The sequence below is a fragment of the Puntigrus tetrazona genome, chromosome 3 (genome assembly GCF_018831695.1).
Source record: "Puntigrus tetrazona isolate hp1 chromosome 3, ASM1883169v1, whole genome shotgun sequence".
In the NCBI taxonomy this organism is placed as follows: Eukaryota; Metazoa; Chordata; class Actinopteri; order Cypriniformes; family Cyprinidae; genus Puntigrus; species Puntigrus tetrazona.
The window spans coordinates 2,212,166-2,239,028 of NC_056701.1; the positions used below are offsets into that span (position 1 = coordinate 2,212,166).

Consider the following 26,863-nt stretch of genomic DNA (forward strand, 5'->3'; position numbering starts at 1 on the left):
TCTATCATCGCTGCACTTATGATTTTAATAGAGAAAAAAGGAAACTACAACCATTTCCTATAATCACTGTTTACCACACCAATACAACATGGCACAGCTGTCCCCGGTAATTGTGTGCATCTTCCAATAAATCAATACAAATTAATAAAATCATAATAAGTAAGGAAATGAGTATTAAGGAAAGGAAAAATAAATAGTTTACCCCAGAAAGGACATTTATAACTGGTGGCTGAATAATATATTCCTTAATATAACATCATGTAAAATATATAGTATAAAGGTTGAACACATTGGTTTGCCTTTAGAAAGCATTTCATTATTTTTTTCATGACACATCATCTGTAGATGGCGCTACTGCAACAGTCTAGTCAATAAGCAAAATATTTTGTTTTGTTTTTTAAAGCGAATACAGTACACATTAACCAAAAATAATAAAAAGATGGAAAAACAGAAAATGCTGTAGAAAATATAACACAGATATTAATTATTTTAATACTTATAGTAATTCTTGTCAGCAGACACACACTCCATCAGACGCTATATATCTAACTCTGTATAAAAATACACCCTCCACAGCATTTCAGGAAAATCAGATTGATGGCATTGACAAACGGCTCATTTACTAAAGCTTTCAGTCTTTAGAACGTTTTCTCTCTCCATCCTTTTCCCCCTCATGTGTCTTTTAGACACCTCCTTTTTTCTAGTTGCCATGACATCATCAGTAACCCAGGAAACCCATTGAAACAAGAAGGACCCAGGAAATGAGGTAATGGTTCAGGAATGTCGGGAGAGAAGAGTTTCCCCCACAGCTGAAAGAGAATGGCAAACAGAGCAGCTCTGTCTGAAGCCATGCATGAGGTCAACAGTCCTTAGACAACAACAAAACATTAGCCTTAACCCAACAGAAAAGATGATATATATCTATGTAAATGTCTCAATTAACCTGATAAAATAAGTCTAAATATGACCATTTGGCATCTGTACTTATATATAGTTTATCGAGAACCAAAGATAGCTGCTTGGCAATAAGAACTTTGAGGTGAACCTGTTCGGCCTTCCATCAATAGCTAAAATCAACATAATAGATAAGATTAAGAAGTGAGAAGTGTCCATATACAGATTCAAAATAAATGACCGTTATGAAAGGCAATATTACTTACAATAGTTGCTCGAAATCATTTTCAAACCTGTCCTCTAAGGTTCTCCAATACTAAACATTTCGAAAACTAATGAAGCACACTTGGATCAACTTATCAGAACCTTATAAAAAACTGCAAGACTTATAATGGATGGCTTAGATACGATTAGGAAGAACACTGACCTAAAATTAGCTGGTCGGCTGTTTGTAAACTAATTACCTTAAAAATTTGCTTTAAATGTAAAGCAGATTCTTGAATTTTGATGGAAGATTTTCTCTCACAAATCTTTTACAGTATGACCAAAAACAAGTACATATAGTTTTCTTGTTGACTTGAGTTGTCAGAAATAATAAAATACTATTAATCCATAAATATTTGTAGATTTAAATGTTTAAATATGTTTGAGGGAGAGTTTACACTACAAAGAAACCCGAACATCTTCAGGAAGGTGTTTGCATAATGAATGACTGCATTCTGAGTGGATGAGTACACATGAAGCTCGATTAGAAGACTTATGGGACGCACTTCAGTGTTTCAAGAATAGTTTGGGATGGTTTGGGATTGATATTGTATTATTAGTGCACATGCTGGGTTTAATGGTGCTCTGAGACTCAGTGATGGGTCTCCAGCTCCACCACAGTCCAGTCGCCCTGTGGAGAACTGTCCTGGCTGTTCGGGGAGTAACTGCTGACCGAGGCCACGTTTGCGGCGGTGCAGTCGAAGTGGGACATGATGTGCGGCCACAGGCTGCTCTCCAGAGGGCTGAGGATGCCCCCTCCTTGCCCAGGTAGGTACAGGAGCGGTTGACAGCCATCCTCCCCGGTCAGAAGCAGAGCCTGGTTAATCAGCTGCTGGACCATGTCCAGTTTTGTGTTCCAGTCCAGCTCCTGCGGAGGCGGTCGCCGAAGGTTTCCGTTGGTCGGGATGGAATGGCCCATTTGCTTTGGGGAACCTCGGTGGCCGGTGGATTGGTTCTCTGCATCCTCCTCTTCCTCCTCACTTGTCTCCATGGCCTCATAGATGGTGCAGAGCCCGGATGAGGGCCCTTTCACCTGCTGTCTGAGCCTCTGTTGCTGCTCCATCTCAAGCTGCCGCTGCAGGAGCTGTCGGCGGAGGCGGTGTTCCTGCTGCTGCTGCTGAAGCTGCAACTGAAGCAGCTCTCGGCGTTGCCTCTCCAGTGCCCTCTGCTGCTCCTGCCGCTGCCTTTCTTCCTCCAGACAGAGTCGTTGCAGCCGCTCCTGCTCCTGCCGTTGCCGGATGTGCCGCAGCTGCAACTGGTGATGCTCTAGCCGTCGCAGCTGCACATTGGGCATCAGTGAAGTCGGGGGGACCCTCGGAGGAACATCCACGTGTTGAACGCTGATGCGAGGAAGTGGCTGCTGTAGCTGCCTGTGGGTGTTCGGCAGGGGAGCAAGGTAGTTATTGTCATTCAGCTCTTGGGTTAGCCTCGGATAGTTACCATTCTCCAGTGAAAGCTGGTGCTCACCAGTCTGTATAGTGTTCCCGGATTTCCCTGCGGACAGTCAAGAGCACTTGCAATATGTGTTTACTGACAGAGGTATACTTTATGAAGAAGGGTGTGACCAAACAGGAACAGAGGAAATATACACAGACAGAAAGAGGAACATGCAGACGATAAATGAAGACATAAACAAAAGAACAAATTAGACAAAACTCGCAATGAATTCAGGAATCGTGTTTTCCCACACATCTTTCCTGTAAAAACATGTAAAAACCGTTGTGCAAGGAATATTCTGAGTTTAATAGATGTTAAAGGGCCTGATTCATTGACCATTTTTTACTGTACATATACATCAAATGCAGTTTTAGATTACCTGGATAGTGTAAAAAAGTAATTTGCTAATATATTTATTTATTTAGTCAAAGGCAATGAATACAACTATCCAAATGGTAAGGGAATTAAATAATGTTTGATTTCGCAAAATGATACATGAATGCATTCATCCAAAAAGTATTTAACTAAACTTGCAAAAAGTTATAAGCAATGTTTTTTAGAAGTCGAAGAAGACAACAAATTCCTTTTTCTTAATGTACCTCATTTGCCACACATGATTTTACATAACAGCATAAACTAGAGTTCAGACAAATGACCTGAAAAAGATATTCTTCAAAGCAGAGACAAGGAGATAAACCGACAGACATTCTTTACATTAAGGCTATGTTGCACTTCAGCTGACCTCCACCTCCAGATATTTTTGATGTCAAATGACCCTTTTTTATGGCAGGTGAGTGAAAAAAGGAAGGAAGTGAAAAGGAGATGATTCTATACTGAGAAGAGGAACCCCCCCCCCAAAAAAGCCCTAACGCCTTCATAAAACCAAATTAACATTCAGGGAGGATATGGAACTTGTGTTTATGCTTTAATGTACATTGAGGTAAACAGGCATTTCTTGAAACCCATTCACCAATTTCGTAAGACACCATGCAACCTTGTTGTGCTGGGTTTTCAGGGTGGGGTCTTGTTGTTGAGTTTAGGGGGCACGACATGCTTTAGCCCATGAGCACAGGCTGTCATTTCATCAAAAATACATCTGGAAGAAACACCATTTCAGCACATATCCATTTCCTGTTCAAAAGCAAATACCATAGAAACACTCATCCATGAAATCTTCATGCCACTCAAAATAAAAAAACAAACAGGAACAGACAGCCTTGCATTGATGTTTAATGGAATTTTGGGAAAAACCTTTTAGTTATTGTGAATCATTAATGTCCAAACATCCCTGGATCATATGTGGATTCATAGCAAGATTATAACAATTTCTTAATTAGTTGCACATGCTCTTCCAATTCTTGTAGAAATGTCCCAGTACTCACAGTAAACTGACCTGCGAGCATCATTTTACGATTTACAAATGCAGGAAAACACTTCAATCTCCATAAACAGAAATGGTTAGTCTGTTCCCAAATACAAATGTTTAACAACTGTAAATGAAAGAATCCATGTCAATCTGAGCCCAGTACTTTAAAACACTTAAGTTACGTGCCAATGAGAATCTATGTTATCCTTCACAAAAAAAAAAAATGTGTAGCAGTAGCTCAAAACTAATAAAAGACAACCAAAAATGAAGTATGACCTGCCATCTAACACACATTCACCTCCCTATGTCAAACACTGTGAGCGTGAAAAGCTTCTGAAGAATATCTAACCTGTATTTAATGCTATAACAGTTAGTGCTGGAACACGTTTTAAAAGAGAAAGCTGAAATAAGTTTCAAAAGAGAGTAAAGCTACTTTTACAGTGCAGGAAAACAGATGTGTGTACAAACATTAAGGTAAGACAGGGATCTTAACAAATCAAATAAAAACAAGAAGAAAATAAAACAAAGTATAAAAAAATTGACATTTGATTGGTAAAAACAGTAGGATAAATACAAAGGTAGTTGGAGTCCACCAAGTGTGTTTTTTTTTTTTTTTTTTTATTTTGCATTTTTGTCCTTTCATTAAAGGACATCAACTTAACTTAGTCTAACATTGCAGGTTCAGGGGTGCCATGAAACGCAGTGTTATTTAAAAAGTACATTCTAATAGAAAATGAGAATAGCTACTGTACATACAGAAGTTTAAGCCATACAATCATAACCATCTCCGTGGTAACAGAAGAACAGAGAGCAGCTCAGACAAAGTTATAATCCCTCACCTGATGGCTCCCCTTTTTCTTCCCTCCTTCTATCACATATTTTTATTCATTTCTTTGCTTGTTAACCCCACTTTTGGAAGAAATGAAGGACACAGGGTAGGAGCGTGGGGTTTGGGGTAGACAAGGTGCATTCCAAAAGAGGGACTTTATACGTTACCTGCCAGAAAGTTATCAGTCTTATCACATATAGCAGAGTAGTATGGTGGCTGGCCATCAGAATCGTCCCCGTGTTGGGGTGAGAGGTGCATGGGGGACTCAGGATCCATTTCCTCCATGGCGCCTGGGTCTGTCTTACTGCACAGCATGTAGTGCTCGTCAAACCCAGCATCTCTCTCTGTGGGCTCGCTGATAGGCAGCAAATCCACTGGGCAGCCCAACAAGTCATCACTGTAGGCGGTGGCTGCTGGCAGGGTGAGCTCCTTGATGAAAGAGGGATCCTTAGCCTCTTCCGGAAGCTGCTCTTCATTCTCCAGGCTAAAGATGCCTGGACTCTTTCCACAGCTCTCAGCCATAGAGTGGGCATTGGAGATGGATGCGGAACAGTCAAAACCGTAGGAAGCCACAGAGTTGGCTGACTGAGGCGTGTCACCGTCTTCTTCTCCAATGTGTTCAGGAGCCTCCTCATCTTCCTCCAGGGCAGCAAGGTTGTGAGGATCTGTGGCGTTGTCATCAACCGCAACATCAGGATCATTGATTTGCATCTCACCCTCTGTATCACTGGCCTCATCACCAGAGGTTGATGGTGATGATGGTACGGAGGCTGGTGCTGTTGCGGCCTCACCCAGTACTTCATCCGCCGGCAACGTTTCGGCCTCTTCCTCCTCCCCATCACCTCGCTCAAGATGAATACCTAAGTCCTGCTCTATGTCTGCTTGCATGGCAGGGACTGGCGTCTGCTGCTTGTCTGATCGGGATTCTACACCTGAGCTGCTGTCATAATCTCGAAGTTCTTCAGGTGTGCTGGTCTCACTGCTGCTGTGGGCAGCCAGGGCTGTTCCACTGAGGGTGCTGGACTGGGACATTCCAATGGCAGGAGGAGCCAAGATACCCGACTCTACTTGGACTGAGCTCCCGGTCTCTTCTTGGAGGTCAGGCTGGGGTTTTGAGGCCTGAATCAGGGGTGGACTCATGTCCAGAAAAGCCTCAGCCGGGGATCTAGGGGGTGTCTCTGGTTCAGCTGAGAATGCGGTGGTTGTGTCTGGATCGGCTGGGAATTTGGTGAGTGTGTCTGGATCTTGAAGTCTTGAAGCTGACAGGTTCGATTCAGACAGGACGGAAGGAGGCTGGGCCCAGGGATCAGAAAATGGATTGGAATTACTCCATGCTGCTGTCAGAGGCATAGATGTTGCTGAAACAGTGTGACCAATGCTGTTGAGGTCTAGATGACTCTCCTCTCTGTAATCCTCATCATCTTCATCTTCATTACCATCATTTTTACTAACCCCAAGTGCACTATCATCCATGCCCCTGTGGACCATCTCTATATCTTCATCTTCCTCCTCCAATTCTTTCTGTTGTTTGTGGTGTTCATCATCATGCTCTAATGCTAGATCCATTTCTTTCTTCAGTTGTTCTTCCTCTTCATCCTCTTCTTCATCTTCACTACCAAATGACTGGATTCCAGGAGGCCCTGTGAATGGCTGTTCCCTGTCTGCCTCGGTCATGATGAAATCACCTGTCTCATTAGCACTGCAGCTGTCTTCAGCATTAAAGGGAGATGTTACTTCTGAGTCATGTTTGTCACTGCTGTACATGTCATCTGATTGCATCATACCCCAATCAGAGCTAGCGAAATCCAGCACCCCCTTTTTAAGGTCAACTTCTTTCTCTGTCTGGGGCTCTGATTCCTTTATGCCAAACTCTTTTACCTGTTCCTCCTCCTCCTCTTCCTCCTCCTCCTCTTTCTCTTCCTCCTCCTCTTCCTCATCATCATTGTCTTCATTAATCTCTTCTTCAGCTTTCTCTACCGCCTCTTCTCGATCTTGCAAGGGGGAGACAGGAATTGCATTTTTGATGTGATCCCCACCACTGGAGCTCATCAGATCAAAGTCTTCAATTACATTCTCAGCTGCAGAGGGCATCTGTGTGTCATCCTGATCTTTTTCATCCTCCTCCTCGCTTTCTTCATCACACTGTCTTTCCTCATACTGCTCCTCATTCTCTATGGTCGCAGAACTGGGGTACTGTGAAGAGCTCTGTACCCATGATTCAGCTGGACCCTGCAAGCCCAGGAAGGGAGCTGAGCTTGGGAGCTCAACTGGCATGGATGGTGGACCGGTGGGAGAGGATGGTGGGGACAGTACTGTGGTTCCCAGAGGAGACACAACAGGCACTGGATCCTCTAAACTGACTGATTCTATTTCAGCAACCAGCTGAGACATGGCATTGTCATCTTTATAAGTGTCCATGATTTGGGGGGTGTCCTGGGCATATATAGGTTCCACCTCATCAGTAGTAGGAGAAATAACAGGTGTAATGGTATCTTCAGGTTCCTCTTCAAAGGCTTGAGAAGTGACTGGGGAAGCTTTTTCTTCAGGTGCCCTATAAGAGGTAGGGGGGATGAAAGGTGCAGTTGTTTCTTCAGGTGCTTCAGCAAAGGCAGGAGGAATGACAGGTGAAAAGGACTCTTCAGGTGCCTCGTAAGAGGTAGGGGGGATGACAGCTGTAGTTACATCTTCTGGTGTTTCTTCAGAAGCAGCAGAAATTACAGGTGAAATAGTTTCTTCTCGTGCCTCATACGTGGTAGGAACATTGAAAGACGTAGTTAAGTCTTCATGTGTTTCTTCAAAAGCAGCAGAAATGACAGGTGAAACTGTTTCTTCTCGTGCCTCATAAAAGGTAGGACGAATGGCAGATGTAGTTACGTCTTCGGGTATTTCTTCATAAGGAATGACAGGTGAAACAGTTTCCTCTCGTGCCTCATAAGAGGTAGGAAGAATGACGGGTGTAGTTACTTCTTCAGGTGTTTCTTCAGAAGAAATTACAGGTGACAGAGTTTGTACCTCTTGTACCTCATCAGAGGTTGGGGGAATGACAGACATAATTGGGTCCTCAGGTGTTTCTTCAGGACTGAAAGGTGTAACAGAGTCTTCAGGGGTTTCCTCATGAGGAATTACAGGTGTAACTGTGTATTCAGGTGCTTCAATAGTGGTGGCGACATTTGTGTCCATTTCTTTAGAATTCTCTTTAAAGTCCTCAGAGGAAGCAGGAATTAGAGTTGTAAATGAGTCTTCTAATTTCACCTCAGAGGCAGCGGGATTGGCCTGGATGAACTGGTCCTCAGATGCATCTTCGGTGGCTGCAGAAACACAAGCTATAGCTGAGTCTTCAGGTGTTGCCTCAGAGGTCAAAACAGAAACAACAGCAACGGCTGCAGTAGTGGCTGCAACCACAGCAGGTACCACATCCTTTTTCTCAGCCTCCTTGGCTGCTGCATCTGCAGGCCGGGAGGCTTTTGGGCCACCCTTCAGTGGCATTGGAGTGCTACTGCCAACTGCCTTCTTTGGGCTGCTTGTCTTAGTGGTGGACTTGTTGCCTGTGGTCTTGGGGCTTGCGCTAACCTCCTTGGAAGATGCTGCTTTGCTCTCCTTGGGTTTACCAGTCTTAACATCTGCCACCTTGCTGGGGGTAGTGGATTTTTTTGAGGCTGATTCTGCCTTGACAGTGGAGGCTGGCTTAGGGGTGTCAGACTTTGTGGTCTTTGTTGGTGCTGGCCGGGTAAGCGGAGAAGAAGTGGGCTTCTTAGCCGCTGGAGTAGATGACTGCTTACTGACATCTAATGAAAAGAGAACATATAATTTCAACTCAGCATCACAGCTTCGAACAAAAAAACCATCTAAGCATTAATAAGCAACTAAATACTAGTCTCAGTATTCTTATATTACAACACAATATTACTGTTACAACTTCATGCATGTAATTATTAAATTCCATGAGGTACTCACCTTTCTTGACAGGTGTTGTGGTTTTAGGAGTGGGAGTGCGGGCAGCAGAGGGCGCTGTGGTTTTAGCAGGAGAAGGTTTAGCAGTAGTAGATGGTGTCTTGGGTGTAGCAGTAGTTGGCCTGGATGCAGCTGTAGATGTCTTGCTGGCAGATACTGGTGTCCCAGGTTTGTGGGCAGCAGGAGAAGAACGAGCAGCAGGAGCAGGGCCAGCAGACCTACACATAGCAGATGTGACAAGAAATAGAGAAATCATTACAAAGGTGAGTCATTAGGGCATTTTTAGGTCTGGCTTGCACAACTTTGTAGTAGGAGACTTCCGTTGTGCTTTTAAGTCTAGTGGCTAGGACAAGAATCTCCAGCATTTAAAAAGCAGTAGAATGCTGGAAGAAAAGAGCACACAGAAAGGTTCTAATATTCTGACTTCTGACATTTTAGTCATTAGTGATGGATCACATATCCCATTTAAAGCAGTGATTCATGAGCCAAAGCTCTGATTAGTCACAGCACTGAAGGCCTGAGGGACAGACAGATAGCTCAAGAGCAAAACATGGGGTTATGTTAATACTAGCAGAAACATTATTTTTAAGGAATCCTCTCCTCCAGTTATCTACCCATAATGCTTCTGTTCTATCCTGGGGTGCCTGACTCAGTGGTAATACACGTGATCTGCCCTGATGGGGTGTATTATCTGTCTACTCTGGTCTTGTATGAGCTTAGCTTAGCCCACGGTGGTGACTCAGTACATGTCCAGGTCAAGTCTGAGTAAGCTAACCTAGATCCTGTGGGCCCGGCAGAAGCTTCTGATTTCATCTGTCTACGCTCCACTGCATGTGTCTCTCCTGTTCTAAATAAAGAGCTGGAGAGCACGAGGGAGTGTGCGTTTCAGTGCAGAAGACACAGTGAGCACCGTGTAAATCTTTCATTGTGTAGAGTAAAAATAACCATGCAAATCCCACTTGGGCAAATATCATGGATCTCGCTAAAACATATGCTCCATAAGATCCACATTTCTTCTCAGCAAAGTCTGTGAGGGATGACTGGAGGGATGAGATTCTACGAAACTGTGGTGTCCTACATATCAGGTGAGAGAGAGAGATCCAGCAGTGAAGGTTCAGGAACAAAGAGGGCAAGTCTATAAACAGATAAACCTGACAGAGAAAACCACACATGAATTAATGCAGTGGTGTGTTGTAGCTCCTCGACCTAGTTTCATTTTACAAAAACACCTACTTAAGCACACAACCTGGATTAGGACATTAGTCTTAGATAATGATAATTAGACTTGTGTAAGTTCATGAAGAAACTTCTTTTTAACCACATGCTAAGATCTAACATTAAAGGATGCACATATACTATATAGGGACAATTAAAGAGTCAACCAGAACTAAGTACAAAGTAAGTAGTGACATTACAGATTATTGGAACTAAACCCAAATTTTTGTTGTTCCTAATATACAGATTTGCATTATAATTTAACTTTAAAATGGGAGTATGCTATTAGATGATAAGAAGAAAATGAGAGCGAATGAGTGGTTCTATAAAAAAAAGAGTATAATTTGTCAGATAACTTTTGCAGAAAAAAGAAAGTGATTTTTAGTGAACTACCCTTCTAATAGAGAAAACAAATAAATTATCAACAGCAAGCCATCACAACTCAAACCAAGCATTTTTCTGTCAGATCTGTGCCAGAGTTGGGGGCAAACATAATGCGCATTAAAAACCCAAAAATGCACTGAAGCTTAAAAACAATCCAAGCACATTTAGACATGTGCATTTGCTTTAAGTGCTTCAAGCTAACAGCACACCACTCAAGCATTTTATAGATAGCTCTTTGATGTTTTGTGAGCAATAGAGAAGCCTGCGGCCTGATTGGCTAATAAACACTGTTTAACTTGCTGTACATTTTCGAGTGGCAAAACTTCCCCTGAAGCCACAGCAGCAATGAGGAAGACGACCTCCTCCTGAGCTAGCGACTGGCACACTATGACTGACGAGATTTTAATAAGGCACTCTGGCCTGAAGGGACTCTTTAACCTTAATAACGAGGTTCATGTCCCCTCAGGATGAATCCTAATGTATTGGTTAAGCTGTAATTCAGCAGCGTCTGATGAAATTGTGTCTACCTGCTGGCTCTCACCTGCATGTAAATTTGCTGAGTTAGCTCAATATAGGCCAACAGTCTTTCATCTGAACGAGATTTGATTTATGTACTTTACCTCAACAGCAATGATCAAATCTTTTTTATGTCAAGTGATTTTTTTTGGCTTGCGGTGGCAAATCTGTGGCAAATTAAAGATGGATAATTGGACAATGCATGGAATTGCTCCCATTTTGTGCCCTGAGGAAAAGTCTAAAAATACTCAGAGAGGATTTATATATTGTAAACAAATTTAAATAGACAATTGCACTCTATTGGGGGTTCTGCTTTTGTGTTCCATTAAATAAAGTCATATGGATTTGGAATGGCATCAGGAATGGAAACCAGGGATAAACTATATATTTTCTTTAGGTTTTCAGATTTCAAGGAAATAAAACAAAGTGGATAGTGAAGACAAATGTGCATATCCCAAGTACAGCCATGTCAACCCTGAGGACTAGCGAACACGCACAGCCTATGAAAATGCTGAAATCTGACAAGCGAGAAACACGTGAAGCACTGCAGCAAAATCAGAATCACTGAAGTGTTATAAACCATTTATCAAGTTGGCTGTTGGGAAACACACACGCTCCATTTAGAGATTAGATGCAGTGGCTGCAATAAAACATCTCTCTGGAGGACTGAACTCCACCATGACCTAATGAACGAGTGAAAGCGGGACATTAAGACACAGAAAGCAATTCATTTATGAGAAATGACTCAGTTTAGCGTTGGCTGCTGGGCACACCCTATATGGACACACCAGGCCATATTTCTTACATCAGTATGACGTAATCATCGGCAGGAAAAAGCTCATTGCGCTAAGAACTCAATCGCTCAGATTGATTCATATTTTTGGCCAGTTCTGTCTTGCTAGCAAACAACACAGGACTCGAAGCAACTGCGATTCTGCAGATTTTATTTAAAGCTTTGGGTTGCAAACATGCACCATTAATGGCAAAGGCATGTTTTATTTATTAATTCCCTGCAGTACAATGTCTACTGCCGAAGGCAGGACGCACACTTGGTTGCACGTGTATATACACATCACACAAACACTCTTCACACGCAAATAAATGTGAAGAAAAAATGTGCCGCACCCAAAACTGAGTCATATATTACTGGACTGCGAAGCAAATGTTAAATCAATGCATTGATATTAACATTAATATAACAGTTTTGCTATTCTGCTTAACTGCGCGAATTCTGACAGGAGTAGCAATAAATATTTGTCAGATCAAGATGCCTACTGGGTCAAATTAACAACAAACTCCTGCACTAATTGGATGACAAGTGGCCTTTTCACTGCTGTTTGGTGTTTGAGGTTTAAATCCTGTACATATTACCTGTATGTGCACTTGTAATTTATATTTGTACCTATATCCTGCACTTGCACTTTAAGGTTAGACCTAAACTGCATTTCGTTACCCTGCACTTGTACATGTGTAATGACAATAAAGTTGAATCTAATCTAATCTAATCTAATCTAAATCATAATGAGGCAGAAGCAGAAAACAAAGGCTCAGGCTGGATTCCCCAGATTATCTTTTCTAAACCCTGTGCTTGAATATACCGCAGTGCTAACAGTGTCAATGTGTTTCTTTTTCAAGCTGTGTGACGCCGTCTGTATGCAGAACAGCAGCTTTCCTACTCCAAACACCATCAATCATGAAATAAACTTCCTGTTCAGCTGCATGACGTTTGAGGGGAGTTGCTACATGTCATGGCAGAGCTCTGTTTGGACTTTTCTAACATGGACCAAATAACAACTTAAATCATTTTTTGTCTATTTGTCTTTTGTTGTCTTTGCCAGGTTATTCTTAAAGTCTTTTTTATTGTTACTAAGCAGCACTTAATCGCGGAGATTCTTGGAACAAGAACCAAAAACGCTGACAGAAAGAACTTTAACAGACCAACTTTTGTCCATTTCACTTCCTTTAAGAGCACTGGAAGAAACATACAGCATTCAGATCGTCAATGTCTAACGAAAACTAAAGAGATAAGCACAAATGTATGTTTGTGGGACTAAGTATCACATGTTCACTAACTCATACAAACATTTCTCCCCCACCCTCACATAACGTCATGAGCTCATTTACAGGCCTTAGGATGTCCCTCATCGCCTCTATAAACAAGTAACAAAAAACTTCACTGTTCATGGTTGACTGCAGACATCTCAAATCGACTCCTGTTGTGATTCCCAGCGTGACTCAGATTGTCTTCCTGCGCGATTACCATCTTAACATCTCTATGCATCTGTCCTGGATATCCAGAAATCTGCATTATATCAGCATGTCGCCGTGTGAAATACAGTAGGGGCTGTTGAGACTTAAACTAAACTACTAAACTTTTTTTTCCTCATAGGCGAGAATCTTAACCCATTTAATGCCAATAGTGACCATTAAAAAGCTTTTTCATTTAAAAAGCTCTAAAAATGACTAATGTTTTAGTGCACGTCCTGCAAATATGGAAAACATTAAAGGATCTCAATTAAAAGCAAGTTTCACATGATTAGTGTGGTCATAGAGTGAGCAAATATCTTGATGGTCACAATAGTGACCGGTGGGATAACAGCAAACATTTTTATGCAATACAAATGCAATTGCAATTGCTAGTAAAAATGGCAATAAAATGTCGCAAAACCAAAATTTTGTACTAAATTAAAAATTCAAACATTACAAAATTTGCACAATAGTGATATTGTAATACTCATACCATTCATTTTAAAATTTGATTCGATTTAAAAAAAAAAAAAAAGTAACAATTATGAAATGCGGTGATGAATGAATTTTATAACTGAGCATAAAACATGACATAATTCATACACTTAAAAAAAAAAAAGTTAGTTATTTCAAAGGGTTACTATTTACAAATCATTTGGATATTTTTATGTCTTGGAAGAATTTGGATTAAATGGGTTAAACTCTGTGAGGGGAATCTAAACTCTCTCTCACTGGGAAAAGAGTTTTCTTCACATTTTTTTTGTAATCAGGAATTTTAGGACCGTGCCAGTTCATTTCCTGGCAAATGAAACTTATTCCCTTTTGGACTTAGAATCGATGCCTAATGCTTTAAGTATTTAGTAAATGAGGAGTAGTGATTGTCTCAGAGAGATGTGGATTGCAATGTGAGCTAATGCCTGAAGAACACTAGCGAAGAATGAGCTGCTGAAACGACCCACATTACCATACTCAGTTTGTGACATTCCTAAACAGTGAGATGCTCACCTGGTTGTCTTGGCGACAGGTGTCTTATCAGGTTTGGGAGAGCCAGTGGTGCTGGTCTTGGTGGTGGGTGCCGTAGCGGGTCTTGTAGCTGGAGCTGGAGGACAGTGTGAAGAGTTGTTGAGAGTATTAAAACAAGACAAATACATTCAGTTCATTTGAAATTTTGATAATATGCTATTTCTGTTTCTCTACAGAGATTGGAGACCCCTGTCCTAATTGAACTAATGCTGTAATGTAGTGTTTCTCAAGCACTTTTCTGAAGACTTGCAGAATGTGCAGAATTGGGTTGGGAACCACTGCTGTATTAAATAAGCTCAGATGATGCTTTTGACTTACCTGTAGTTTTTGGTTTAGACTTCAGACCATTGGCTGGTGCAGCTGGGGCTTTCTTGATGGCCTGTGCTGCCCCTGTTGTTTTCACACCATTGGCTGGAGCACTGGTAGGTCTTGTCGTCCCCACCGGCTTTTTCTCAGCCACCTTGGTTGGGGTCTTGGTTGTGGGTGCAGAAGCTGTTGTTTTTTTAGGGGCAGCAGTGGTCAAGGTTTTCTTCTCCAGGCCAGCTGTGGTGGTCTTTTTGGTGACGCCATTAGCTTGCGACTTCTGTGCCCCGTTTGTCAGGCGGCTTTGGCCAGTGGTTGGACGGGAGCTGGTCGTAGATGCCTTGGTTCCAGTGGTGGTTGTCTTTGTTTTGGCGGGAGCCTTCGTCTTAGCTTTGGGATCCACAGGCTTGTCTTTTCCGGTCTTGTTGGTTGCCTCTGTTTGCGTTGCAGGCAAAGCCTGGTCCTGAGCTTCACCCACTGGTGCCACCTCGACCGCAGGACCTGCGTTTAATGCTTCCATTGGCTCCACTGCTGCCGTGTCAACACCATCCGGTTTCATCTTGTCCTAGTCCTGGAGGTCCGTCTCAACAGAAGAGGAATCGGGAACCCAGGACTCAGTCTACTAGTTGGAGTCTACTGCTATCAGACGGTTATGGCAGACCTGAAAACAAGAGCAACAAGAGTTGTAGTCTGATCCGAGACCTCAGACAATAAACAAACAACAAGTCTGAACAAGAAAGAAGTCTGCACCCCCTCTCACTGGCAGACAGACCTAAGAGAACATCAGATAAATAACCAGGTCTTAGAGAAACTGGCTAAAAAAGAGATTAGGAATGAAGTAAAGAGTGTGCTGTGCTGAGGGTAAACAACAGCTGATTCAGTGCTCAGAGCTTGTGGATTTGTTCAAACTGTAACCAAACTAAATTAAAGCCAGCTATTAGGAGTGATGGTTGGTGTAAGATTACAGTTGTAATTAATACAGTTTTGCAGATTAAAATGCAGTTTTTCACTTGGCAAGGCATCTATCATAAGATTATTTTGGTGCTGTTAAAAAAATCTCTTGGTTTTCAAAACCCTTTGGGGGAATTTCTAACTGCTAACTACTAGCAAAGCAGCAGCGCCAGATGCATTACCCACAATGCCTTGCTGAAGCAGATGTTGTTTGCATAATTTAAGAGCAGCAGCTCCACAGCAAAGTTCATACAGTGGAAGAGGCCAATGAGAGGAAGTGGCTTGGCTCAAGAGAGCATGGGAAAAAAAATAAAGTCGGTCAACAAACATTGTAAACGCGCACTCGTTACTGTCACTGGACACCTCATGCACATTATATTCCAGAGCTACAAAATCTCCCTGAGTCTTTCTGAGGTTGGCATTCATTCTTCCACCCCTCAAACTCATTCTGCCCATTACAAAATCTCCTCAGTCCTCACACAGATGGTCCAGGCAGCTGAGCATCCCAAATTAGAGAAACTGGGGGGAGGGGAAGAGAGAGTGATGGAAAAGAGAGAGAAAGCCCGGGAGGAAAGAACCCATTCCATATATGCTGCCAGATATGAACAAAAAAGATATGAGAAAATTTATTGTCTTGGACAGAGATCTAGCTATCCAAGGCCATTGGTTACTGATAGGAATTGTGCACTTGAGAACATTAACAATGACCACATTGACTTGCAAACAACTGTTCCCATGGCAAATGAACAATAGCATTTGTGTCAAATGGGGGAACTCTGGACACTAAGGGTGTTTTCAGACCTGCAGATTACTTGCTCCATACCGAACAAATTGTTTAAGGTTCTTCTTGGTTCTGTTTGGTTTTCAACCATGATAACTAATGTGCTCAGAATCAGACAATGCTTGCTTTTTTATGTCCCGTTATGAATTACAATAAAGCTTGCTTCATTTATCTGTTTGGTTGGATTGCTTTCTCACCACAATTGAACAAGAGTTTATTTTCAATCTGAGATACCTCGTTCAGGTGATCTTGGACCGTTTATTTTGGTGTGGAAAATGTGCCTGAAATCAGACAGATTTTGGTACACAATACCTGCTCAGTTTTAAATTATGCACTCGTATGGATTAAAAAACGTACTAGTTAGTAAGGAAGAATATCAAGGAGTTTAGTCTTTTAGACAAACACAACCACATGCAGCTTAACTTCCACTTCATAGACCTCAAGGGCTGTTTTCTCTTATGAAGAACCAGTCCTCTTGATCACATCTCTCTATTTTAATATTGCTTGTAAATACAGGCTTTGTTGCATCTGCTCTACCCCTCCTGGCTCTTCTTCTCTCTCGCTATTGATCCTGTTTAGAATGATAGATGAGAATCGGCCTGTGAGAATGTCAGGTGGTGGAGGGCTGACGAGATTAGAGGGGTAAAACAGAGGAAAACACACACACACACACACACCGTCACACGGCCTTACGACCCTAATGATCCTGCGGAGGGATATAGACTGCTTCCTCTGCAAGTAAACAACAGTGGCCCTGGGGGGGTCAGAGGCCTATGGTGACCATCTACTTCTGGGGGGAGGGCCTGACCTCTCCTGTCCTCTAATGACCTCTATTCCACAGCGTGGCTGATGACGGCAAGAATATATGAAAAGGAAGCATATGCAAATTAAGCATATGCAAGTTTGAGGGATGTGGACAGGGGAATGAAAATATGTGAACTACAGATATTTCTAGATACCTAGCATTGCTTTTATGATATAAAATAACCTTATTTCACGCTACCTTAAATCATATTTATCTTGTTTATCCTTCATTAACTCTTGTTTTTATTTACACACATAACATATAGTTCCTGCAACCTCACAAAATCAATTACGGCAAATTGCAATACATTATTTTAATGTCATTATTCCCAGTTTGTGTTTGAAAACCTCCAGTTTTGGTGGTCTGGAAACAAGTAAAAAAAAATATAGGCTTGAAAAGCTTTTTTTGCAGGGCGCTTTAGGGAAACCTAATGGCCAAATCAAAAGTGCAACAAAATCATGATTCAGAATATCACCTAATATTTGACACACATAAATACATATACACATATCTATCATAATACATATACACAAGATTGAGAGAAGCAGAAATGTAGGTGTAGAGGCTTTGTGACCTTACAAACATAAGACCCATCGTACCTACAAACCTTCTTACCCACAAACCCTCTTACTGGCACGCCGTCACTCTCAGGGACGAACCTGCACACGCCTAATGCTTAATGCTTCATCCAATTATTGCAACCAATCCTGGTGCAGGAGCCTAATGTTCCTGAAGGGATGACTCTGCGAAGCGCTCATCCTCCAAAGACCCATATATGATGTAAACAAACACCGCAGACGCGTCGCATACCTTCCAGAAGCAGTATTTTTGGCAGGTCTCCAGCGACGGAGTCTTTAAATCGCCCCGACGCAAAACCGCCAGTCACCCCCATGCTAATGGGGTCATCGTAGCGGCAAAATGCACTTTGGCCTCTTTCTCCGAGGCGCTCGCACAACACAGCCTTGTGCGTGCATGCATGCATAAATGCATATGTAAGTGCTGCATTGTGCCTTAAAAAATCCCCCGCGTGCAAAGCTTGCTTCTCACAATCAGCTAACCACTGCGGCACAGCAGGTGCTAACAGGCTAATGCCATCTTAGCTTTAGCGGGTTGGGGCCAAAGCGACATGTCTAATAACCGGAGAACAAGAAAACAAACAAATTGCACAATCCAAATGGCTCACTATAGGAAATCGGGTTTTTTTCCCCCTCTAAATTGCAATCAATGGAGAGATTGTGCTGGGAGGAAGCTCAAATTTGCACACCACAGAGATGCTGCATAAATCGCACGGCTTCTCCCGGGCCGACTGCATGCTCTGGGGAAGCCGTTGTTGGCCTCTGATTTGGCGTTTGGTCAGAGGACTGACTAATTAGCGGCAATTTGTCAGAGTTTAAGACTTCCCATATTAAGTCTGTCCGGCCAATACTCCATTGTGGCTCCGCAGAGATGATGCACACTACTTGTATTTATGCATGTCTGACATACGCATCGCATTAATCTCGGATTGCACATCAATCTGTAATCTACATTAAATTTTATAGGCAATTCAAATAGTTCAATTTTAAAATTAGGCCTAAATGCATTGAGAGGACAAAAGCCTGAGGCGCATTGCAATGACATCTTTGTGCACCCTTCCACACCCCCCTTTTTTCTTGTACCCTCCGGAGGCTGCAGAAGTTTCCCTCCACCCCCGTCTCTCACTCTTAACACAAGTGAACACTGGATCTATTCAGCGACGACCACCGCCACAAAGAGAGGGCCACCGGGACTCACAGTTTGCCGGTGGAGGAAGAAACACGCTGCTGTGCTGCTCTGCAGGGGAAAAGGTCAACGAGTTTGAGGCACCTGAGTCTCAACCCTCACAATAAAACAAGAATAAACCTCACCTCGGGTCCATAAGCTGATAAAATCCATTATAAACCACATCAGTGAGGAACCGAATACAGTAGAAATTGATTTGCAGGGCACATTAGTGGTGAATATCAAATGTATTTTCGATTATAAATGCTATTTAAATTGATAGATTTGCTCACTGTCAGTTATTTAAGGGTATTTTGTTTCCTTCTTCAAATGCTAGCAAGTCTTTTCATAAAAAGCCTCATTTAAATCTTTTTTTAAGTATTATTTTATGTAGCCTAGGCTAAATTTAACCCCTTAAGACCCCCCCAAAAAGGATTTAGGATTTGTGTGTGTGTGTCTTCACATTGTTTAGAGCATTAAAAATAACGTAAAAGTTATGCTATGTCCTTAGTTGAGGACTCAATTTCTTAAAAAAATAAAAATATATGAGTGAACATGCATAGGCAAAAACCATTTATTTTTAAAATCACCAATACATTTTTAGTTTTCAAGGTTTTTTTATTTTTTAACAAACTCTATGTTAAACTATGTTAGAACAGAACTATTCGAAATACAATTTTTCTTAAAAATTTGTCAAAAACTGTTTTTCTCATTATGTACAATGTGTCTATAAACTAAATCTAATTTGCATATTAATGTATTTTTGGGGCAACGTAATGAAAATAGAAGTGTGATAATGTCAGTAATAACTCACACGATTTTCATAATAATATTTAATATATTACTGAATAAATTCCTTATTCATCTGTTATGTCTCCCAAAATAATAATCATGCTTTTAGTCCCGCTATCCTCATATAAGGACATGTATGAAATCCACATCCTGTTTTGTAACAAAAAGTCATATTTTGATTTGAAACCCCTTAGCATTTTCATTTGTGACACAAAATGTAAAGATTTGACCGATTAAAATGACAATTATTGGCTTAAATCTGGGGCTCGATAGTCTCTACATTCACTAAAAATAGTGTCCTCAGGCAGCAGGGTCTAAAACGAGGTTAAAAACTGTACAAAGTTGTATTTGTAGCAATAGCAATGCAGTCTACAATACTAAAATTAATCACAAAAATGTATTTCAAACCCTCTATTCATCATATAATGCTATCCTTCTCAACAGCGGTGCAAGCAAAAGACTGACTGAAGGTGTGACTGGGCCCTGCGTCACAGAACCGCTTTCATGAGTCCATGAATAGCCCATTGGCCGCTGGTGTCCATAACACAAACAAAATTACATAATAGCACTCAAGAGCGGACGGCGTCTTAGACGCATCTGTGTGGAGATACTGGTCCCCTCTCTATCTGCCGATCACATGACCCTCTGAACGGCCCATTATACAGAACACACACGCCGAGATGAAGTCGACCGGCCCGAGGCGCATTGCAATGAAACAAGTCACCAAAGAAGGGATTGTTGGGGTGGCGGCCCTCGCGGAGGAGTGAAAAGAGGATAGACACACATGGAGGCACATGACAGGACCGCTGCTGTCCGAGCTGACAAAAGCCACTTTAGTGCCCCCGCTGTCGAGATTGCGATCGTGGCCAGCGCATTCCCAAAACACCCTTGGCCAAAGGTCGGGAAGCCGCTCTGTCCAACTCACGAAAACAAACAGCTCGGCCCATTCTACAGAACAATCCTTAGAGGAAGGTAGTGACGTCAGGCTGGAAGAAACCGCTCTGAGACCATTACCCTCTCAGGGCGACGATGGAGACAAACCCAGTGGTAAACTGAGACTGAACTAGCTGTGAGGGTTTTTTTCTGCCTGAGGCCCCGACAGCTTGTGTGGCAGACACCTGGACAGCATCCAGGTGATGAGGAGGTAATCCTTGTACTGTAAGAGATTTACATGAGTTTTCTAGAACATATGCTACTCCAGGACACCCGACAACTGTATGGGATGCAACAGATTAGTGACCTACACAAGAACGCTTAGGGGCCACCTTTGCTTTCTTTACATTTGATTGAAAAATGTTTAATTTCTCCCAAGAAACTATGCGTTCATCCACAACTTTTGCCTTCCCCAATATAACTTTGAGCTTGCTCAGAAAATTGTGACCCTTCCCAAGAAACATTCTTTGCAAGGAACACAATGCAAAATTAATACAATTGTTATTATTATTCGCTATCTAAATACAAAATTAAAAATACAGTAGTAAAAATGAATGACATGTGAATGTGATAAAGAAACATGCATGACTTTAATGTATAATTAAAATTCTGGGAATGTCAATGGACATTTGTTCTTTGCAAATTTTACAGGACTTTACCATTAACCATTTAAAAAATCTGAATTAATGTCTTGCTGCAGTTCATCTAGTGAAGGGGTGTCCAGTCCTGTTTCTGAAGATATACCTATTTGCAGAGTTCAGTTCAAGCCCTGCTCCAGCACAACAGTCTTTAATTATCAAGCTCTTCTGAAAAAATGAATGAGCCGGTTCAGGAGCGTTTCATCAGGGATCGAACTGAACTGCAGGAAGGATCGGGCACCTCTGGCCCAGTGGTTTGTGAACAAGAGCGCATTCAGTGTAAACAGCCCCAAAAACCACATTATAATTAGCTTTAATGCAATAACGCAGTGTCAGAGCAGGGTCCACGACTGAAGGAACTAGTACCAGCACCTCTGTTCAGGACACATCACAACCAGCGGCAGACCAACACGGTCCCCTGGGGACAAGGAGATTAACACATGACAGAGCTCGTTAACTCGGGACAAAGCATGATGCTAATCCTGCGCGATCCTCCGATGGACACCAGCAGAACGGGATGCACACAGGACATGGGCCAGATACGGGCGCCAGCCAGCATGCCATGCCACCTGGCCGGGAGAGTAAGAGGAGAAATGGTGAGACGAGATGAGATAAGACGGATATTGATCATGCAGAGAAAGTGCAGGGGTCGCAGCACAGATGGGAGAGTAGAGCAGTGCATTAGCGGAGCATGTGGGCACACTGAAATTGGGAGGTTTGGGGCGTAAAGCGGCCTTTTAACTAATTTGTAATTCGAGGAGCTGCTTGATTCTATTATCTACTGGGAGCACAGAGAAGCCAAAGAGCCAAATTACATAACCGCTGATAAAAACCAGCTGGTGGGGTTCGATCAATGACATCTGATAGTGTGTGTTTGTTTGTGACAGCATGGCCACAAACGTCATCTGCAGCAGACAATACAGACAATAAACATGCCCTTCAGCAAACAGGAGGAAGTGACACACACACACACACACACACACCACAGGAAATGACTGTACCTATAAGAGGATTATCCCTCTGCTCACAGCTGACCAGCACCTTCCAGATGGACTCTGAGCCTCTGTTCTGACTCAACAGAAAACTTCACAATGTGCCCATTAGGGAAAGCAACTCTACATGAAGCCATTGAACTTATATACAACCAAATATTGGTATTAGATGGTTATGGTTGGGGCTATAGACTTGGCAATCCAAGATTGTAGATTCGAACTCCTGCAGAAGTGATTGTTAGTCCACTGCTGTGGCTCCGAGCGAAAGTATTCAACCCCTGCTTGCACAACAGAGCGCCGTGCTTTCTGTGCTGCTGCTCAGCCGCTTTAGATAAAGAATCTACTAAATAATAATGTCCAAGAGTAAATGTATAATGCTCAGAGGTTGTTCTTTCAAAGTGTTTAATGTCTCAAATTACTCTTCAACAAAGTATCAAGAGAAAGCGAAAGTACAGCAAGAGTGCAATAAAAATTGGACATGGACAATTGGTCTTGAAATATGAGAATTCCTGGTAAATGAATGAGACATTGAGATCTATTGTGAAATGAGAGACGAGCGAGATTACTATTGTTTTCCTCTCAAATACGTGATTTTGTTTTTTAAAGTCCCATTGACTTACTTTAAAGGAAGGACCTGGGCCAAGTCCAAAATGACAAAAATGATACAGAGACTTTAGATGGCTAGTAAGCGGCCATTGAAAACCAATCTAATAAACTTTGTTTATTTCTTGTAAGAAATGTAATAATTTAGTTAACTTTTTCTTCCTTTGGGAGTTTGGATGCATCTTAAGCTGCTGACAAACTGCAGATTTTCTGAACACCTTGAGGTTGATGCTGAGAGAAAATTTGTCTCGTGCCTTCCTGAAGTAGGCTGGCATTTTTCACTGCATGGAGGCCTGCGGCAGTAAGACACCTAGTTTTCAGGACAGATTATTTTAATATGGATTTCAGACACTGCAGGGATTCTTCGAGCTTGTGAACCTTTAACTTTTTTAAAACAGCAGGGCAATGCATCCATCAGTAAACCGCAACACCCGACGCAGTCTGAAAGACACCATTCACTGAGTGACACCTGCCAAGACCGGGACAAAGGATATGAACCAAAATGCACCAAGACAGGACTGCATGTCTGCACTGATATAATGTTGCTCCAGACGGAGATTAACGCAGCGAGAGTGCTCCAACTGCACAGCAGACGTGTTTACAGAAAGCTGAAGCGCAACCGCAAAACACTCCCCCAAAAAAAGAACAAACCCTTCAAATTACCACAGCTGCAACACAGTATCCCATCCTAACTGAGCCAACTGTCCACTGCAACAACTGCTCAGCCCCCAGGGTGCTATCTTTACCGGAGGAGTGAGTGCTTCGATATGAGAAAATGATCAGAAAACGACAGATGACACAGGAAAACCGCTCGGGCTGCATCTGGGGACAACACTGTTCGCTGCACTTTTAAAAATGAAGGTTCCAAATGGGTGTTTTCATAGCGATGGCGGAACCATTTTGGCTCCTTGGAAATGTTCTGCTTTCTTCTTTGCGTGAAGACCATTTTGAATAATCCTAAGAACCCTTTGTCCAACGTTCCATGGATAATAAAAATTCTTTGTGGAACCCACAATGCCAATATCTAAAAAACAAATGTACTTTTAAGAGCGTACAGCGAGCAAGCTAATGTTAGTGGGCCAAATAATGCACAGTCACAGTATGTCTCCTCAGATAATCATAAACAAGAACTTGACCTTTCTGATGTCATCTGCTGTAATTTCTTCTCTAGCGAGTCCCACCCCCATTCCTCATACAGTCACTACCCATCATGCCATGACACATTTGTAATTGCTGGCAATGCCTCCCTCCAGGAGCCTAATCCACGTAGGCTGGAGTTAGACAGCTACAGCATTGTATCAGGATCATAACATGACAGAACAATGACAGTAAAACAAAAATGAATAAGAAATAATTGGAATTGTTCACTTTGACCTTTAGCAGCGAGTCGCATAAAATAGTCCGCATTACTAAAATGATCTCTCATTATATATATATTTAATTTGTTTCATAATAATACACAATATAGCAGACAAAAGTAGAGGAGATAGATCTGAGGAAGCCTCACTGGAGCGGTGAGATGCTGGCCGCAGGGGGTTGAGGCGTCCGTCTTAAACCTTTTGTTTGCCGAGAAGGGAACTATTAAGCAAGACAATAGGATGAACTGACTTACAAAGCCAAGATTTAGCAGCAGGAGAAGCCAAACCAAGCCGCACCTGCTGCGAAACGCATCATTTTGACTCCAGTTGCGCAGGGAGCGGAGCCAAGAAACCACCCTGTTGATTTCCATTGTCCTTAAACCATGAGAAGAAGAAAATAGCGACATAAAACTAATCAAAATGACCCCGCGGGCCCTTGGAACGGAGTTCATACGGGATCTTCTCAGAACTCAAAGTGCGTGACTCAAAATCGGTCTGATTAATCGCCCTTGTGGCTTTTTATATGGAGAAACATCAATACTTCACAGTAGACAATTGAACGATATCGAGCCGCTGGTTGTTGACTGGACAGTATCTCTTAGAAATGGACGGGGGTTTTAGACAGATAAACTGCTAGGTTGGGTCGTTTAATTAATTCCTGCGGTATCATTATGAGGTCCGACACGCATATCCGACACGTCTACATCAGCCATAAAACGCTTCTAATGAGTTAATGAAAACAGATACTCATATACACTAGTTAAATATAAATATATATACTTTAGTAAGAGACTAAATTGTATAGATTTGATGTTTGGCCAACGATCCATACAATAGTCTACATATACCGGCAAATTCAGTCACTGTACTACATTGTATTACGGCCACGGCGGGTTTTGTATATTATAGACCGAACAATAGACCGGGTCAATATTGAATGGACCGAAAGGGTGAATATATTATATGAACCGGGCGGGTGGATGTGTTGAATGTGAAGCGGGCGGGTGGAGGAGGCGCAGAACAAAAGACTCAAGCGAACAGACGAGCGGAAAGTTTCACCGCCGGGAAACCCACGAAACACCCCGCAAGTAGAAAAACGTTTGTGATTTCTTCTCCTTCGTCTGTCAGCGCGGTATGCGTTTTCCGAACGACTGTCCCGTGGTTAAAAACCGCTCACAGCTACGAGAGGGTTTGCCGTCACCGCCCAGACATCCACCATTGAAACGGACTCAAAGGATGAACGAGGCAGCACGGAATAAAGGGAGGAAAAGCCGTGCCGGTTAACGAGCTGTAAAAACGCTACAATAGCTAAACCGGATCGAATGAAGCCTATGAATCAAACCGGTGTGAAACCTGATCGCTTCGGTGGCATTTTCACATGATGGTCTAATTTATTCCGCCGGCACTTCTATTATAATGACCGATGCGAACAAGAACTCATACATATTCATTTGCATATCAATGCACGCGGCCGTAAATCATACCGTTGAATGAAAAGCGTTTATTAAACCAACGCTGACATTAATTATTGAGTTTAATTAGTTGCGACACAACGTAAAACGCTTTTAATGAATCTGGGATCGGCACACAGCGAATCTTACCGAGTCTATAGCGCTTTTCCTCCAGCAACGCCCAGTCGGTACTCGCGTCTCCTCCCGTTTTTTTTTTTGTTGTTGTTGTTGCTTCCAAGCGGAACCCGGCGAGAAGCTCTGCGAGTCGAGGAAAAAACCGGCAGCTAAAACGTTGAGGGAAAAACCAGCAGCGGAGGCGGTTCGGGGCTGACTGACTGTCTACCGGCGATAAAAGAGATGTGCGTCTCCTGGCAGCAGAGAATGAAACGGCGCTCGGCGATCCGCGCACGCACGCACGCGCACACACTATGCGGTCGCGAGAGGGAGCGTTGAAAAGGATGAAAAGCGCGAGCGGCTTCGGTCTCTCCGGCCCGCGACCAATCAGCGCTCAGGCTGAGATTTATGCAAATGAGGGATGATGTCATCGCACAGGCCACCCCGCGTCCTTTCTTCGCGCGCCGTCCCTCTTCTTTTCTGTCGCCTCGGACCCCGAGCGCAGCCCCTGCCCCCCGCGCCCGCGTTCCCGCCGTTTTCTTTTCGCTTTCACTCTTAGCTTTGGAGAGGCGGGGGATTGAAACTTTAACAGTTCGCGTTTCTTGACATGAAATGAACGGATTAACGGATACAACAAAATAAATAAACAAACAATAATAAGCATAATAAAAAAAATAAATAAAAACGACACACCAAAAGTACTAAAACGAAATCAAAAGCATCTTAAATACATTTAAAATATTACTAAAAAAAAATTCAAAATCGGATTCAAATTCAAAATTTGGTTGCGACATGCAGTGAAATGCTTTTTACAACTGTCCAGCATCAAAATAGAAAACAGAAAATCAGAATTTAAATATATATAAATATAAAATAATGTATAAAAATATGTTAAAAAAGTGTGCAAATTTATTAAAATAATAAGTGTAGTGTAAAAAAATCCAAAATAGAAAAGCATCATAGCATAATAGTGCAATTGTCCAAAAAAATAAATAAAAACGACGGTGATTAGGTGCTGGGTGTTCTCTGGTACTAAAACGAAATCGGGAAAAGCATCTTAAATACATTTAAAATATTACTAAAAATATCTAAAATACTGTTATAATAACTATCCTGGCTCTATACACGCTTGTTGTAGATGTGCTGCAGCACAGGGATAGTGCGGACAAGTTCAGGCACCACCTTCTACGCCTGTCCTGCATGGTGCTGTTTCCAAACCAGACATGGATTAGGTGTAAAAATTTGAGATGGGAGTCTGAAGTATAAATTACGCTGC

General features: G+C 42.3%; 1 protein-coding gene across 1 annotated transcript; it reads right to left on the reverse strand.

Annotated features, from left to right (window-relative positions):
- On the reverse strand, positions 1-26,081 carry wu:fb95e10 (histone-lysine N-methyltransferase SETD1B). Its single transcript, XM_043234770.1, has 6 exons — positions 25,624-26,081; positions 14,445-15,090; positions 14,109-14,202; positions 8,745-8,959; positions 4,958-8,575; positions 1-2,652 (listed from the first exon to the last, which is right to left on the reverse strand). The coding sequence occupies exons 2-6, from the start codon at positions 14,986-14,988 to the stop codon at positions 1,751-1,753; spliced, it is 5,373 nt and encodes a 1,790-aa protein (XP_043090705.1). The 5' UTR covers positions 14,989-15,090; positions 25,624-26,081; the 3' UTR covers positions 1-1,750.
- Between the last annotated feature and the right edge of the window lie 782 nt (positions 26,082-26,863).

Coding starts and splice junctions, on each gene's coding strand:
- wu:fb95e10 (XM_043234770.1), bottom strand. CDS start 14,988: ATGAAACCGGATGGTGTTGACACGGCAGCAGTGGAGCCAATGGAAGCA. Junction 14,203..14,444: donor GTCTAAACCAAAAACTACAG/GTAAGTCAAAAG, acceptor ACTGTCCTCCAG/CTCCAGCTACAAGACCCGCT. Junction 8,960..14,108: donor CCTGTCGCCAAGACAACCAG/GTGAGCATCTCA, acceptor TGCTATGTGTAG/GTCTGCTGGCCCTGCTCCTG.